General features: G+C 57.2%; 1 protein-coding gene across 4 annotated transcripts in view; it reads left to right on the forward strand.

The window, feature by feature from the left end:
- SZT2 (SZT2 subunit of KICSTOR complex) overlaps positions 1-15,321 on the forward strand; it is a 50,450-nt gene that overhangs the window by 27,847 nt on the left and 7,282 nt on the right. For 3 of the 4 annotated variants that reach the window (XR_013827678.1, XM_079917490.1, XM_079917491.1), the window contains exons 28-62: positions 8-254; positions 1,123-1,264; positions 1,412-1,504; positions 1,643-1,721; positions 1,816-2,109; positions 2,266-2,407; positions 2,587-2,682; positions 2,771-2,834; positions 3,067-3,252; positions 3,599-3,766; positions 3,855-3,942; positions 4,021-4,113; positions 4,291-4,492; positions 5,318-5,417; positions 6,135-6,264; positions 8,156-8,308; positions 8,412-8,514; positions 8,604-8,709; positions 8,796-8,907; positions 9,539-9,657; positions 9,774-9,938; positions 10,218-10,302; positions 10,466-10,630; positions 10,719-10,886; positions 11,245-11,396; positions 11,826-11,992; positions 12,086-12,183; positions 12,272-12,404; positions 12,520-12,650; positions 12,782-12,882; positions 12,956-13,132; positions 13,327-13,594; positions 13,697-13,776; positions 13,861-13,986; positions 14,112-14,311. Coding sequence is in view for 3 of the 4 variants with exons in the window: in XM_079917490.1 (XP_079773616.1) it covers positions 8-254; positions 1,123-1,264; positions 1,412-1,504; positions 1,643-1,721; positions 1,816-2,109; positions 2,266-2,407; positions 2,587-2,682; positions 2,771-2,834; positions 3,067-3,252; positions 3,599-3,766; positions 3,855-3,942; positions 4,021-4,113; positions 4,291-4,492; positions 5,318-5,417; positions 6,135-6,264; positions 8,156-8,308; positions 8,412-8,514; positions 8,604-8,709; positions 8,796-8,907; positions 9,539-9,657; positions 9,774-9,938; positions 10,218-10,302; positions 10,466-10,630; positions 10,719-10,886; positions 11,245-11,396; positions 11,826-11,992; positions 12,086-12,183; positions 12,272-12,404; positions 12,520-12,650; positions 12,782-12,882; positions 12,956-13,132; positions 13,327-13,594; positions 13,697-13,776; positions 13,861-13,986; positions 14,112-14,311 (4,933 nt within the window). In the remaining variant the exon portion in view is untranslated. The remainder of the gene's footprint in view (positions 1-7; positions 255-1,122; positions 1,265-1,411; positions 1,505-1,642; positions 1,722-1,815; positions 2,110-2,265; positions 2,408-2,586; positions 2,683-2,770; positions 2,835-3,066; positions 3,253-3,598; positions 3,767-3,854; positions 3,943-4,020; positions 4,114-4,290; positions 4,493-5,317; positions 5,418-6,134; positions 6,265-8,155; positions 8,309-8,411; positions 8,515-8,603; positions 8,710-8,795; positions 8,908-9,538; positions 9,658-9,773; positions 9,939-10,217; positions 10,303-10,465; positions 10,631-10,718; positions 10,887-11,244; positions 11,397-11,825; positions 11,993-12,085; positions 12,184-12,271; positions 12,405-12,519; positions 12,651-12,781; positions 12,883-12,955; positions 13,133-13,326; positions 13,595-13,696; positions 13,777-13,860; positions 13,987-14,111; positions 14,312-15,321) is intronic. The other variant, XM_079917492.1, reaches the window with a different exon arrangement.

The following is a 15,321-nucleotide window of genomic DNA, read 5'->3' on the forward strand; positions in this document are numbered from 1 at the left end:
CCACTAGGGCTGTTCCGGAGCTTGCAGCAAGCACAGAGCGTGACCTCGCAGGACATGCTGATAGCAGTGGACGCCTGTGAGGAGCTACTACAGGAAGTAGACATCACCCCTTTTCTGCTCGCACTGTGTGGCCACACTCGGGGTTTGCCTCATGCACCCCCAAGCCCCGGTCCTCTCAGCCCTGGGCCCTTCAGCAGCAGTGTGGAGGAGGGCCCCGAGCCTCGGGAACGAGCTGTCTTGGCTTCTGAGTCCAGGTTGGGATGGTCCTTGAATGACATATAAGGGAGCACACAGACAAGCCCCTATAAGCAGGGGCCTTCTGACCTGGGGGAGTGGCTGGGCACGGTAGTCCCCAGCCATGCTTTGTCCTGGCTTCCCACCCCTCCTGCCCAGGCTTCTTTCTCCCATTTGGCACCCACGGCGGTCTTCCTCTCCTACTCTCCTTGTTCTCCTGGCTCTCCTGTTCTGGTGTGGAGTGTTGAGCTACATTAGGGGTGGGGAGTTGTCAGTGGCCATCAGTGAAAGTAGAAGTTTGTTCTGAGGACATTCACATGATAGTAATAATTCCCCAAACTGTGAGTTTCATAGAGGCAAAAACTGTTGAAGGGAGGGAGAGAGGCATGCAGACAGACAGCTATGTGTCTGGTGTCTGCAGTGGATCAGCACTGGGGAAGCAGAAGGAGCGGAAGGATGACTGCACTGGTGATGCCCAGATCGAAGTCCAGCGCAGTTCTCTCTCCGGAGGTCTAGATCCCACACCTTTCATGCCTCCTAAATGAGTGCACTTTCTTCCCACCAACCCTTGCTTCTCCGCCTGTGTCCCTCCTCCACGGTGAAAGATCTCTCCCTCCACCCACTGGTCCAAGTCAGAAAACTGGGAGTCAGCCTTACTCATTCCTCTGTTTCACAGCAATGTCCAGCCACTAAGAAATGTGGAGGTTAGAGCCAAGATGGGTGGGTTGGTTCTCCCGGCCTCTTCCCGCCCATGTCGTGTGCTAATAAGCACCCTTCCTAGAGGCAAAGACAGACAGGTGTGTGCTGCTCCCACTCGGGAAGCAGGCTCATTTAGGCCTTGATGGTTCCTAACACTTCACTGTCCCTCACCCCACCCTGACCACTCAGCATAGAGACCGAGGACCTAAGCGAGCCTGAGTTTCAGAGCACCCGTGTCCCTGGCCATCCAGACCCTGGCCTGGAAATATCTCTGACAGACGTCTGCCAGCTCAGAGGAGAGGCGCATGATGCCCTTCATAGCCTCATCCAGGTGAGGGTAGAGAGGGCAGAGTCCTGCCTGCACAGGGGCACAGTGGTCCCTCCTGGGTTGGGGGTGTATAGGTGTCTGTTCTGGGGTGGGAGCAGTGTCCTGCCGGGCAGTGACTGACATCGTATCCTCCTTCTAACCCCCAAACAGGAGAAGTTCCTGGAGATCAGTGGTCTCTACTTCCGCACAGTACCCTCCAATCCCCACTACTTCTTCTATTGCCCTCCATCGAGCAGGCGTGAGGTGAGTGGCTTTCTCCCTTACCTCGCTCCTACCCCCAACCTGTAGCCCCAGAGGCCCCGCTTGACCCACCCGGATCCTCTTAACTCTCGGTTCCCTGAGGCCCTGCCTTGGATCATACTGTCTCTTTCTTTTGCCCAGGATGAGGGCCCCCGGGACGCAGGAGACAGAAAAGTCAGTGACTTGGAGTTTTCAGAGGCTGAGCTCATGGGAGAAGAAGGTATATAGGCAAGCGGGTAGAGGTGGAAAGGCTGCTTCAAGCCAAGATTCGGGGGCCTTTGCTGCCAACCTATCCACATGACGTGTATCTCTAGGAGACACGTCTGCCTGCTGTGTGGTCACCGAGAGTGACCCAGAGCTGGAGGTGGAATACCTCGAGAGCCGTGAACCAGACCTGGGGCCTGCTGGGCTGGACTCCGCCTCATTGTCAGACACAGATACCGTGAACCCTGATGAAGACTCCTTCAGCATCCTGGGGGGCGACTCACCCACGGGGCCCGAGAGCCTGGCACATGACCTGCCACCACTCTTCCTGCACCTCACATGCTCTGTGCGGCTACGCGGCCAGCACAGCTCAGTACCCGTGTGCAGCCTGCCCACCTGCCTGGGTGAGTTTGGGGTGCCTAGGGGAGGGCCACTGGTCCGATGCAGCCTGTCTGCCTGCCTGGGGAGAGAGCCTACGGGTGTAACTCTTTAGCCCTGGAGACTTGGAAGCTGTGTTCATCCCAGGGCTGCAGTAACCCCTGACTTTCCCCCTCTCCCAGGCCAGGTGCTTTCTAGTCTGGAAGGCCCCCCCACTGGAGGCCGAGTTCCTCTGCGGGACCTCAGTGTCACTCTGGACGTCTTTGTGCTGACCTTGCCCCTGGAAGTGGAGCTCCCCCCGACCTCAGACCCTCAGCACCACCGGTGGGACAGCAAGTTTGGTGGGGGATATCTGGGGTCTTGTTGGAGTAGCGGGACCATTAAGGAATCTGTGGGCACCTGGGGACTAAGGGTACCTTAAGGATTCCAAGAAAGGAATGCTGAGGAGGCCCTAGGAGGATAATAGCTCCTGACCTTTGACCTTTGCTCCTACCCTGTTTCAGGTCAACATCTGAGAGCAGTACGTCCTTCCCACGATCCCCAGGGCAACCGTCCGATGATGGCCTGGGGCCCCCACTGCCACCTCCAGGAGAAGACAGGTACTTCCTTATGCTCCCTCTCTGAGTTCCTTGTTCCCTGTTGGTTTTGTTTTCTGGAAACCAGTATCTAAACCTTTCTTCCAATTAGGCACCCAGGACTATCTAATTTGGCCACACCCCACAGACTGGCTATTGAGACCACCATGAGTGAGGTGAGGGCCTTCCCTCCCCCAACCCAAGTGACAGCCCCTCAACACTGTAACTGACACCCTTTCCATCAGGTGGTGAGGTGAGGCACCCTGTTTATGCTGGGGTCCAAGTGGGGCCTCTCTCAGTCTGTGAGGTGGAGTATCTTCCAGTATCTTCTAATCTAAGAGTGCAGTGACGTCCCAATCAGCATGGGAAGTGCCCTTCACCACTTCCTGGGTTGCTCTCCCCCTGCAGATCCGCTGGTTGCTGGAGGACGAGATGGTGGGGGCACTCCGAAGAGGGGGCCTCCCCCAGAGCCCCGCCCTGCACCGTGCAGCTGCCCACATCCATAGCTCTCTTGGACGCTCCACCTGCCTTCGCCAGACTCTGCCACTGAGCTTCGTGTTCGGGCCAGAGCGTTCCCTCACACAGTTCAAGGAGGTATGCTGCCCGCAGAATGCTCCCTGGTCACCTGGGTGCCCGTCCGTCCCTGGACTCACATGCAGAACCGGAAGGCCCTCTCTTGGTTTGAGTTCACCTCCTCACCCTATTGTTTGACCTCTACCCCATGCCTGGCAGCCCAGCTCAGTGGGAAGAGACCCAGCTCAACCTTGCCACCGGGCCTGTTGAACCTTAGGCAAGTCACTGAGCCTTTTCGTAACTCAGCAGTAGGGATGCTAGTGTCTGCTTCACCAGGTAGTTGTGAGGGTCTGATGAGGAAGTGTGGGGTGCCGTGACCAGGGAGGGCTGTCCTGCCTAACCTCTGCCCTTGGTTCCTGCTCCCCAGGAGTTCCGCCGCCTCCACCTCCCTGGGCATGTTCTTCTTGAGGACGCCGACAGCGGCTTCTTCTTTGTGGCAGTTGGCCAAGAGCCAGGTGGGTCCCATGGGGAGCCCCCTTCGGCGGCCTGGGCTTGGCACAGCCAGGAGGACAGGGCGGAAGGCGTCGAAGGGGAGGTGAGTCTTTCCTGGGCTGACCTGGGAACGGAGCAGGTGGTGGTGGAAGTGTGGGGCCTGTACTCCATCCTGACCTCCTGCCTCTCAGGCCCTGACAGCCAGCCCCCAAGCCCCTGGCTCTCCAGAGGATTCTGAGGGCCCCCTGCTCATCAGTCTGCCCAGCCTGCCCCAGCGAGGTAAGAGAGGACTTGCACCTCCCTGGCCCTGCTTCCACGTTCAGAGGGCATCCTCGGCAGGATTGAGAGAGGCTCCAGGCATTTCCCTTCTCTTCCCAGGGAGCCAGCCTGGGCCCAGCCGGGGACTCAGACTCATGTCCAGTCAGGGCAGTGTGGACTCAGACCACCTAGGTAAGCTGGGGTGGGGCATGGAAGACTAAGCTGATGGGAAGTGGACTCAGGGCTGCACAGTGAAAGGTCTGGGCAGGGCCATCAGAAGGGACTAACCTGGAGGGGCCCACCGAGCTGATACACTTGGGGCTCAGATGAGCCTAAGGATGGGGTTGAACTTCAGCACGTTTGACACAGGTTACGACGGTGGCAGCAGTGGCTCAGACAGTGAGGGTCCCAGTGAGACCCCAGCTGAGAAGGCCCCCTTCACGCTGCGGACCCCGCCCGGCCCGGCGCCTCCACAGCCTTCACTTGCGGGCCTCCCTGGGCCCTGCCTGCCTGACTTCTGGCTCATCGTCCGGGTGCTGCAGGACCGTGTGGAAGTGTATGCACACGCGCGGTAAGGAGCAGCGGGGCCCTACACCCGACTCTGATGTTAGCTTCTCCCTGGTCCCACGTCACCCCGCTTCAGTGTCGTTAGAAGGCTAGACTTGGGGCTGAGAGTTTGGGTCGGGGTCTGACTTGTATTCTAAGGTTGGGGGCTCCTGACCACTTCCCACAGACTGTAGCAAAGCACATCACTCTGCTTTCCTAATGGAGTTGAAAAGCTGATGAGGATTTTGGTTCCTAGCCGAGCATTAAGAGCATCTGTAGTTCACAGCAGCTTCAGGAGCTGCAGATACATAAAAATGAGGGATGATAGGTAATAGTTAACAAGTACTTGCTATGCGGCAGGCACCGTTCTAAGTTTTTTACATGGATCAACTCATTTAATCTGTAACAGCCCTATGAGGTATTACTATCCTCGTAGTCTGAACGAAGAAACTCCAGCACAGATAAGTTAAACACTTGCCCAAGGTCTCAGTTAGTAAGCGGCAGCGCCAGGAACCATACCTAGGTATCTGGTTCAGTACTGCTGTAGTCACAGTGTTGAGAGGGGTGGGGGTGTTGAGAGAAGGGAGGACCCACCATTCTGAGGAAGAAGATCTGAGGGTAGAGAAGGTGAGCTGCATGATGGAAGCCTCAGTATGGCAGCTGGTGAGGCAAGCATGGAACCCAGGCTTCCAGAATTGCTATCGAGAATTCCATCTTTCCCAGTTTCCATCTTGTTTACTTCCCCTTGTCCAGTCCTCCTTCCTTTTCATGGTTCCTCTTGGCACCAACTCCCGTGACACCCTCCCCCCATTCCCTCCCCGTGCAATTCTGTCTGATCCATCCTTCCCAGGAGCCTGATTCGGGAGGATGGGGGGCCAGGCACTGAGTGTCGCCACCTGCAGCAGCTCCTGGTGAGGCGAGTTGGGGAGATCTGCAGGGAGGTCAACCAGGTAAGAGGCAGCGGGGGCAGGGCTTTCCAGGCATGGGACACAGCCCAGATGAGGAAGGGGTTTCCGGGAAGTTGACCTTCAGAGGCTGTTGATCCATCTTGGATGTTTTCTTTGACCCTTAGTTACTGGGATGCTATTACTCCCCAGGCTTCCTACAAACTGGGGAGCTCTCCTTAACCCACCCCCAGGGTGGTTTACTCTCTAGTCCCCTCCCAGTGTCTGTGAGATGCTCCCTCTCATTGCACTGTGCTACCATTTGGGACACGATAGTGAACAAGACAGAGGGAAACCCTGACTCTCTGGAGCTTATGTCAAGTGGAGGAGATAGACATGGAACAACTAAAACACTAACCACTTCCGCTACAATTGTGAAGGCTTCTACAGAGGAAAAGCAGAGACTGGTGTGAGAGCGTGTAACAGGGATCTGACCACCTGCAGTGTCAGGGAAAGCTGGGAAGAAGAGATTTTTTTAAGATGGTGAGCAGATTCTGGCAAAGAGGAGGGACAGGTGTTCCTAACTGGGCTTCAGTGCTCAGAGCCCGGAGCCCAGTGGCTGTCAGACGTCATCTCTGAGCTCCCAGTGGTTACAGGTGCTCTTTTTGACTTCTTACCCCCAGTGGTAATGGGCGTTCTCTCCAGCCTTTGATCACCCCTCACCACCCCCACCATTGTATGGGGGAATATTTCAGCTCCCTGAGACCTTGCTCCTTCTCCCAGCGGCTGCTGCTTCAGGACCTTCATGACAGTCACGTGTGTAACTCTCTTCTGGTGGCTGAGAGTGAAGAAGATCTATGGCGCAGCGAGACGCCCTTCCACTCCCGTCAGCGGGTACCACTGCCCAGTGATGGTGAGTCCTGCCCAGTGATGGTGGGTCCCACCCAGGAGCCTCCCTCCCCAGGGGATGCTGCTGCCCTTGCCTTTATCGAAGACTCTGTTGAGAAGCTGCGGGTAGAGTCACCATTAACTGGCCATCAGTGCCAGGTGATACAGGGAGGGCAAGGAGGAGAGGACAGAAAGGGATCACCAGGTTTGGCTGTTGTGAGTTCATCAGTGACTTTAGTGAAAATGCTTTCAATGGAGAGACGGGAGTAGAAACCAGAGGAAATGGAAACATGAAAGGATGTTCGGGAAGAGGAGCTGGGACTAATTGGTCTTTCAGGTAGCCTGGCAGTGAAGGAGGAGACAAAGTAGATCCAGCAGAAACTAAAGGAAGGTGGGAGGCAAGGCAGGAGTTTAAAATAAGGTAGAGACTTGAGCACCCTTATGTTCCACGGGAAAGAGCCAGCAGAGGGGGAGAAATACAGGAGAGAAGGTACACGGAAGAGGCCTCTGCTGTGACCTGTCTTCCTAAATGCACGCCTCTCTCTGGTCCTGCCTTGTTTTCCAAAATGACCGTCTTTCCCCTGCAGGGTAATAGACAGGGCCGAAGAAGGGGGCAGGGGCATCGTGGACAAGTGGGCCAGCTCACAGGGGAGAAAAACAGAGGGGTGGAGCCTGAGGGCCGGTAGAAGGATTTGCCTTCTGATTGGCTGTCCCTCTAGGCAGGCAGCCAGGCACAGAACCCTTCGGGGTTTCTGAGATTTCTGGTCGTGGTTAGGAAACGTGATAATCTAGTCAAGATGGTAATTGAAGTCTCTGCAATTCTGCTCCCTTCTCTTACTCCTCATGACCTCTCACCCCAGCTCACAGAGGAGAGCCGGATCATGCCATTCCTTTGCCATTGTCTCTCTGTTATAAAAGTCAGATCACTCCTTATCTTTAACATTCTCAGCAAGTCTGTGGACGAGCGTTCCTAACAGCTCCGGGAGAGTACATCTCTCAGCTCATCCTGGGACGTATTCCGTATCAAAGCAGAATCCCCATAATTGATGGACTTCCCAGGGTTTTGAAGCATCTTCTGCAAATTGAGTATGAGCTGTGACAGCCAAGCACTTTTACTTCACAATGGCTCCCAGCAGCCCAGGATGTTAGATCAGTCAGAATCCAGACCCAGCCCTTCCTCATTTTAGTCTCTCCGTATGGTTTTGCTGAAACCCTTAGCAACCAGCATTCCATTCCAGACTCTGCAGCCTCCCAGGTATCCTGCATGCTGCTCACATCTGACAGCAGCTTCTCTGGGAAACCAAATTGCCACCTTGACCTACCGGAAGGTTCCTCATCGACCTGGAAACCTAAAAAGGGTGGATTGAGGCCATGGGCTATGGCCATGGGCTCTTGCGTAGAGCCACACTACCCTTTGGGTTCTCTGGGATAGCTGTCCTCCAAAGCACAGGACGTAGTTTCCCCCCACTTTGCTGCACGTGTGTGTAAGCAGTCATGCCCTTTTTGTTTTAATGGGGTTATTGTTGCAACTCCCAATGAGTACACAAGGGGGTGTATGTTGTGTACCCCGTATGTGTATATGTGTGTATATGTATATGTGTGTGTATACGTATATGTATATGTTGTGACAGGCTCAGAGTGTCTTGGCATTATCTGCAGGATTTTCTCATGCTTTGCCTTGCCTGACACCTTTTCTTAGCTCCTTCTCCACATCTCCCTGACATAGTTCTGAAAACCTTTGTGCTGTGACTTATCTTCCTAAAAGCATGGTCCTATCTTATTACCCAGAATCACCATCTATCCCCCCTGCAGAGTAATAGGCCCGAGGAGTAGGACAGGTAGGCCGGTTCACAGGTGAGAAGTCTCAGGGCAGAGGGCTGTGTCCCATTTCTGATCCATTGTCTCCCTTCCCCCAGATTACACTGCTGATGAGAGCTGTGGACCCCGAGGGTACCTAGCAGCCACCATGCAGTTTGTCCCTGGCCATTTCTCCTGTGACGTTGTGTGGGGAACCGTGATTCGAGTCCACTCACGCCTCAAAATGGGGCCCAGCATGGGGGTCTCTCGGGGTATGTGATTGACCTGAGAGGGCAGGTAGAGTTCAGGGGAGTCGAGGTTGTGAGGGGGGGGATCTGGAGAAGGGAGTTTCCTAAACCCATGTTCCTCTCACAGCCATCCAGGCCCTGCGCTCTGTGCTCAATGCCTTCTCCGTGGTGAACCGGAAGAATATGTTTGTTTATCAGGAGCGAGCAACGAAGGCTGTGTACTATCTGCGGTATGTGGGCCCTGAGAAGATGGGCTACAGCATGGGTTAAGGTTGGCGCAGGAGGAGGTATGTCCAAAGCCCTTGCCACTCTTTCCCAGGCTCCTGGAGACGTCCTGCAGTGAGCGGCCATGGGACGGCGATGCCCTGCCCCCGTCCCTAGCTCTGTCCCGAAGCCAGGAGCCCATCTACTCTGAGGAAGCCTCGGCATGTATCCCCCCACTCCCTGACGCCCCTGTGCTCCCTCATACTTTGCTCCCTGGAGCCGGGCCCTGACCAGAGTTTCCCTGCAGGGTCCTCGTTCCCCCCTGGACATGGCCTCCAGCCGAGGTTCAGATGCTGCTCGTCCTGTGGGCCAAGTGGACAGACATATCCAGCTGCTGGTGCATGGCGTAGGGCAGGCAGGTGAGGGCCATGAGGAGGGGTAGGGGAGTGACCAGATGTGGTTCCAAAGTCCTCTGGGACTTCTCTTCTTCTTATGCCAGCTCATGCTGTGCTCTGGGCTCCTCTCGAGCAGGAGCTGGGTGGGAAAGGACAGGCTCCTGGGGTGTTTAGGGGTAGGACCTGTCGCTGACTGAAATGCAGCTTAGGGAAGAGGAGCTGTAAAAGTTGACACCCAGGTGTCTGTCCTGGGTGACTGTGTGGATAGATGGTGGTACCACTGGCCGGGTACTGGGGCAGGTTTGGGATGAAGATGATGGGTTCGGTTTGGGATACGATGAGCCCGAGGCATCCAGTAGGCAACTGGCTCATTTAATTTATTTATGGCTCAAAAGTGTGCACTAGTCTTGGGCTAAGACTGCGACATATGAGGTAGTTGCTATTATTATCCCCATTGTATTGAGGGGGGCACCGAGGCTTTGAGAGGTTAGACTCACTTGTCCACGGTCACGTACGAGTAGCTTGGCAGAACCAGAACCTGGTGTTGGCTGCCTCTGGTGCATGGGAGTCTGTTTGAGTCTGGGGTTAAGGGCTGGGATGGGGGTAGCTGGATCCGCCGCCCGTGTCCCCACCTTGCCACTGTGGCTGTGTCCAGGTCCCGAGATCACAGATGAGCTGGTGCGGGTTCTGCGTCGGCGCCTGGATGAGGCCACCCTGGACGTCATCACAGTCATGCTCGTTCGGAACTGCAAGCTGACGCCGGCTGATGTGGAGGTCAGCTCCCTCCCAGGCTCCCTGCATGGCTCCTCCCACGCAGCCAGCCGCAGGGACGGGCTCCGTGGGAACCTCTTCCTTCATCTCTGACTCCTCTTCCTTCCCTCTCTCTGCAGTTCATCCAGCCCCCAGGAAGTCTGCCCTCGGAGGTGCTGCATCTGGCGCTGCCGCCCTCCTGCAGGCCCTGGCTTCCTGCCCTGGCCTGGTACCTGCGGCAGAATCTGCTCATCTTCCTGCACTCGCCCAAGTACACAGACAGCAACAGCCGGAACCACTTCCAGGTGAGACTGCACGCACCTCTCCCCACCCGCTTGCACCAGGCCCTCCACCCACCACACACCCTTGCTGTGTAACTGTTTGCTACAGATGCCCCTGCCAATGTACCTTTGCCCATGGACCTGTGTACACCCAGGCCCCCTTTCCCTGGCCTTTATTACCTACCTGTGTCTTCCTGTGCTTCTACGTGTAGCTGTCCCCCACTTCCCCTTGTGGGTACCCGTTCCCTGATGGCATTTGTCCATTTGCCTGGTCTTAGTGTTCGGTGGCCGTTCTCTCCCCAGCATCCACTCCCACCACAGGGTGGCCTCCCCGACTTGGACATCTACTTGTACAACAAGCCTGGAGGACAAGGCACTGGGGGCAAAGGTACAGTGCAGGGCCTGGGCCCGTGGCACCACCAGGCATGGGAAAGCCTGTTCCTGTCTCGCAGCTGAGGGCCTTTCCCAGCCTTGCAGCTGAGGGGGGTTTGGTGGGGTGGGGCAGGGCCTGGAAGTCCCAGACCTGAGCTTTCCTGTGGATTTCTACCTAGGGGTCGCCTGCATCACTCTAGCTTTTGTGGATAAGGAGGGAGCCCCCATCTCACTGGCATCATGCCCCCCCTCTTCTCCGGGGCCCCCAGACCCACTGCACGAGGAGGAATTTGAGCAGCTGACTCAAGTCACTCGCTGCCCAGTCGTGCTGGATAACTCTTCAGGTAGGGAAGCTTGGTCAGAGGAGGGGGTGTTCATTTAATGCTGTAGAAACCAGGGACACACTCAAGTGGCCCCCATTCTCTCCTCCAGCTCCGAACGGGGCCCCACGGCTTCGACTGGATGTGTGGGAAAAGGGGAACATCAGTATTGTGCAGCTGGAGGAGAAGCTCCGAGCAGCAGCTCGCCAGGCCCTGGCTGATGCCATCATGGAGCTCCGGCTGCTGCCAGCTTCACTATGTACAGAGGACACGTCCCCAGGTATGCAGGGTCTGGAGAACCTCACAGGTCTAGGTGCAAACGTGAGAGTCTGGGGAGACTCGCAGAGGCCCCATCTGAAATACACGTTCACAGTTGTCCATCACCTTCCCTGCATCAGCAAGGTGATACGCCTTGGTAGAAATGTATGCATGCTGGTCACTCACTCAGAGGGGGAATATATGGTCAGGAACTCCCTTCACACAAACACACACAGCCACGCACCTTCAGTTGCATACACTGCCATTCAGGAACAGGCAGAGTGAGTGGCACATCACTCTCTTACCAGTCTTGGGGCTAGATTGTCTGAAATGGGGATTGATGGTCAGTGACAGGAGTCTGTAATGTCTGGTGCCCACAGGAAGTCTCAAGAGCGGGTCATTGGAAACCAAGAGCCCTGCAGGCCGAGCTAGCATCTTTCCCCCTGGCCCCGGCCCTGGCCCTGGCCCTCGCCCTGGCGAGCCTGTGACACCCCCAAGCAAAGCTGGCCGACGTAGCTTCTGGGATATGCTGGTAATGGGAGAAAGGGAGGTGGTGAAGTTGACATCTGCCTTCTTGTCTGCCTCCTGTCACCCCTACACGCCCCTACAGGCCCCGCCCCAGATCTCCTGTTGTGTAAAACTGCTCTGTGCCTTGTATAGGAGTGTGCAGAGCGTGGCAAGTTCTCACTGATACAGAGAGTGCCTCAGCTTGTTAAGTGCTTTCACTTCCACTTTTCCTGTCGGATCCTCACAGCCTGCACGATTGCAGCAGGCCTTCCACCAGTGAGGTAGCTGAGGCTCCAGAAAGTTGAGTAGCCTGTCCAAGGCTGCTTGGCCAGCCTCCAGGGCCTAAACCCGGGCCTCCAAATCCTCCAGGCTCTTGTTACCGTCCATGATGCCTCCATCCTCCACCCCGTTCCCCTTCCCTTTAGCCCCTCCTCATTCACTGCATTGTTGCCAGAGTAAAACAGAATGTGGGGACTTGGGTTCCCCGAAAACAACTGATGACATTGTCCTGGATCGGCCAGAAGACACTCGGGGCCGGAGGCGTCACAAAACAGAGAGTGTTCGGACTCCCGGTGGGACTGAGCGGGCAGCAGGCCCAGAGTCTGGAGCCCAGAGACAAAGGTGTGTGTGTGTGGTCACAGGGGATGTTGGGTGCATGTAAACACCGCCGTCTTGTATGTGGGTGCAAGGCTGTTACTCCTGCTGTGTCTTCAGACGCAGGACCACACAGCTGGAGGAGGGTGAGGCAGGCACCCTGCAGCCTGTGTTTGCTCTTGTCGCTCAGCGCTGGATGGAGTTCATGGTTCAGATGGGTGAGACCCCAGCCCCCCTCCCACCCTTAAGCTCCTGCCCTGGTCCCCATGCCATAGTCCCACCGTGACTTCTGTGTCCTGGATCCAGGATGTGCCTCGGTGTCCAGGAGCTCCACTCACATGGTGTCCCGGTTCCTGCTCCCATCTGTCCTGTCTGAGTTCACCACTCTGGTCACCTCAATGGCTGGAGACACCAGTGTCCGCATCTTTGAGCAGCATTTGTGAGTTTGGGGTCTCACGGAAGCTGAGGTAGGAGAGGTGGGGGCCTGGCCCAGGAGGAGATAACCAGGGAATGGGGCCATGGATGGTCTGCTTTCTGTCCGTCCCTCCCACTAGGGCTTCTGAGCCAGAGGTCTTCAGTCCTTGTTCCCTTGGACAGCTGGGCCCAACTCCCCGCCCGGCTGCTGAGCGGCATCTGCTGCTTCTGGGAAGGAACTTCTCGCAGTGGAGGAGACCCACCCAGCAGGGTGAGGCCACGGCCCGGAGGAGGGTGGGCTCGGAGTGACTGACCCTGGAGCTGCTGACCCCGTGGCACGCAGGGTGGGATCGAGGGGGATCGGCCCCCAGACCCTCATTTTGCCCCTCCCTGATCCCGTAGCTGCCAAAGCCGTACAGCGCTTCGAGCCGGGAGGCGACGGGAGCTTGGGGCGAAGTGCTCCCCGGCAGAGGTTCTTGCTGCTGGAGGTCATGGACAAGAAGGTAGACGTGGGGCCAGGGGCTGGCTGGGAGGAGGGGCTCCATGATCCCGCTGACGCTGAGCCCTGACTTCCAGCTGCAGCTGCTGACCTACAACTGGGCCCCAGACCTGGGGGCGGCCCTGGGCCGAGCACTGGTTCGCCTCGTGCAGTGGCAGAACGCACGCGCCCATCTCATCTTCTGCCTCCTCAGCCAGAAGCTTGGGCTCTTCCACCACTACGGCCAGTTGGACTTCCCAGTGCGCGACGAAAAGGTGCCTGCTGCTCAGGTTCCCTCCTCCCTGAGTGGCCAGCTAAAGGAAGTAGCAGTTCGGGGACACGAGAGGGGACAGGCTGAGGGCAGGGGCAGCGGGGAGGGAGAGTCTGAGAGAGGAGGCCACGGGGGCGGTGGGAGAGGAGGTCTGAGGGCAAAGGCCATGGACCCATTGTGAGGCTCCGTCTCTCTTAGGAGCCAAACCCATTCCTGCTGCCGACCATGGAAGCAGAGACCCTCATCCGGAGTGCAAGCCCCCCTCTGAGCCGCGAGCAGGGACGGCTGAGTGGGTCCTCTCGGGGTGGGGGCCCCCTTCCCCTGGACACATTCCCCTTCGATGAGGCCCTGAGGGATATCACGGCCGCCCGCCCCAGCTCCTCCCTCGGCCCTGTGCCCAGACCGCCCGATCCGGTCACCTACCATGGACAACAGTTCCTGGAGATCAAGATGGCAGAGCGCAGAGGTGAGGGCGCTGAGCCGGGAAGCGGGCAGGGCAATCTGTGGAGTCTGGCAGGGCCAGGGGTGGCCGCTCCTGGGGGCCGCTACTGATGCCTCCAACCCCCAGAACTGGAGCGCCAGATGAAGATGGAGAACCTGTTTGTAACGTGGCAGCAGCGCTCCGCCCCAGCCAGCATGCCCATCAGTGTGAGTGGCCAACCCGCGTCCTCTGGGAGCGTCCCATGGCCCTGCCCTGGCCACCGCCCCGGTGCTCACTGCCCATTTCCCCAGGCCGGGGAGCTGGAGACCCTGAAACAGTCGTCCCGCCTGGTGCATTACTGTGCGACGGCCCTGCTCTTCGACCCCGCAGCCTGGCTGCATGGGCCCCCAGAGACCTCTGGGCCCCCGGAGGGGCAGGTGAGGCTCCAGACTCTGGATTTCTCCTGTGGGACCTCCCTTTACCCAGCGGGGACCTCCATTCCTCCACCCCTGCTAGGGCGGTTGACGGTGGGTAGAGCCTTTCTTAACCTCCACTCCCACAGCGGCGCCACCGCCCTGAGTCAGGGTCTGGGAGCCGAGAGGCCTCCGCCAGCTGCGACTCCTCGGATGGGCCTCCAGCGGGCGCTCGGGAGGAGCCTTGGCTGAAGGAGCTGAGCTTGGCTTTCCTGCAGCAGTACGTGCAGTATCTGCAGAGCATGGGCTTTGTGCTGGTGCCGCTGCGGCCCCCCTCGCCCGCCCGCAGGTGAGCGCGTCTCGTCTCCCCACCCTCCTCTCCTCCTCCACAGCAGGTGAGGCCCCACACACCCTTCCTCTTGGGTCCTATTTGGGTAATTTGGGCCTTGCGTACATCCATTTCATCAGGCCCGCACACACACATGAGGATCTGGGACACCTACCTGCAGCCCTCAAGCACATTCCGTAAGCCTCACACATCTCGTGGAACTCATGGCCACGTTCGTACACAAACTGGGTACATTTTCACAGAGCTGCTTGCCCATGTGTGTCTTCTGTGCTTTCACGCTGGTGTCCATCCACACACACCAGTCCTGTACAAGCTCTTGGACCTGGGTCTTAATGATTGTTGTCCTGATCACCTCCTGACCTCTCCAGAGATTTACATAGTTCCTGGCCCAGGAAGTTCTTTTCTCACCATGGTTTGTTTTTTGTTTTGTTTTTTTCTCACCAAGGACCCCTGCAATGGGCCTACTCGCATCACTGTCCTCTGGCCTGTTCTTGGTCATGTTCACTCACTGGCCAGTAGTGAGAGGTCTGAGTCATGGGAGGTAGTAGACAGCTCCTCTGGCAACACCTTCCATCTCCCCAGAACGCAGTGAAAACTCTGCAACCACCTTTCCCATCCTGTGTCAAGTCTCAAATTCCCATTTCTATGGCCCGTGCCCTATGCCCCTCTCAGCGTCTGAGCCTCCAGATTCTATGTTCCCAGCTCCTTCCCAGCGGCTGCAATGGGAAAATGTCTGTTCGTGTTATGCTGTCGCTTTCATGTATCCAGATGTGTGAGTTTGTTTTCTCCCTCCTCTCTGCTTTCAGTTTGATACTTTTTCAGACTAGTAAATATAAATTGTACTTCCTTACTCAAGACGCCCGCTTGGCCCAGAAAGCCAATTCCAACTCCTAAGCATTTTTGTAACCAGCTCTCTACCTCCCAGGCCTCCCTCTCATTTCCAGGCCTTAGGAAGAGAGGACAGGCCTGCACCTCTGGGACGCTGCGTCATTCAGCACCCCTCTCATTTC

The sequence above is a fragment of the Stenella coeruleoalba genome (assembly GCF_951394435.1).
Source record: "Stenella coeruleoalba genome assembly, chromosome: 1".
Taxonomy (NCBI): Eukaryota; Metazoa; Chordata; class Mammalia; order Artiodactyla; family Delphinidae; genus Stenella; species Stenella coeruleoalba.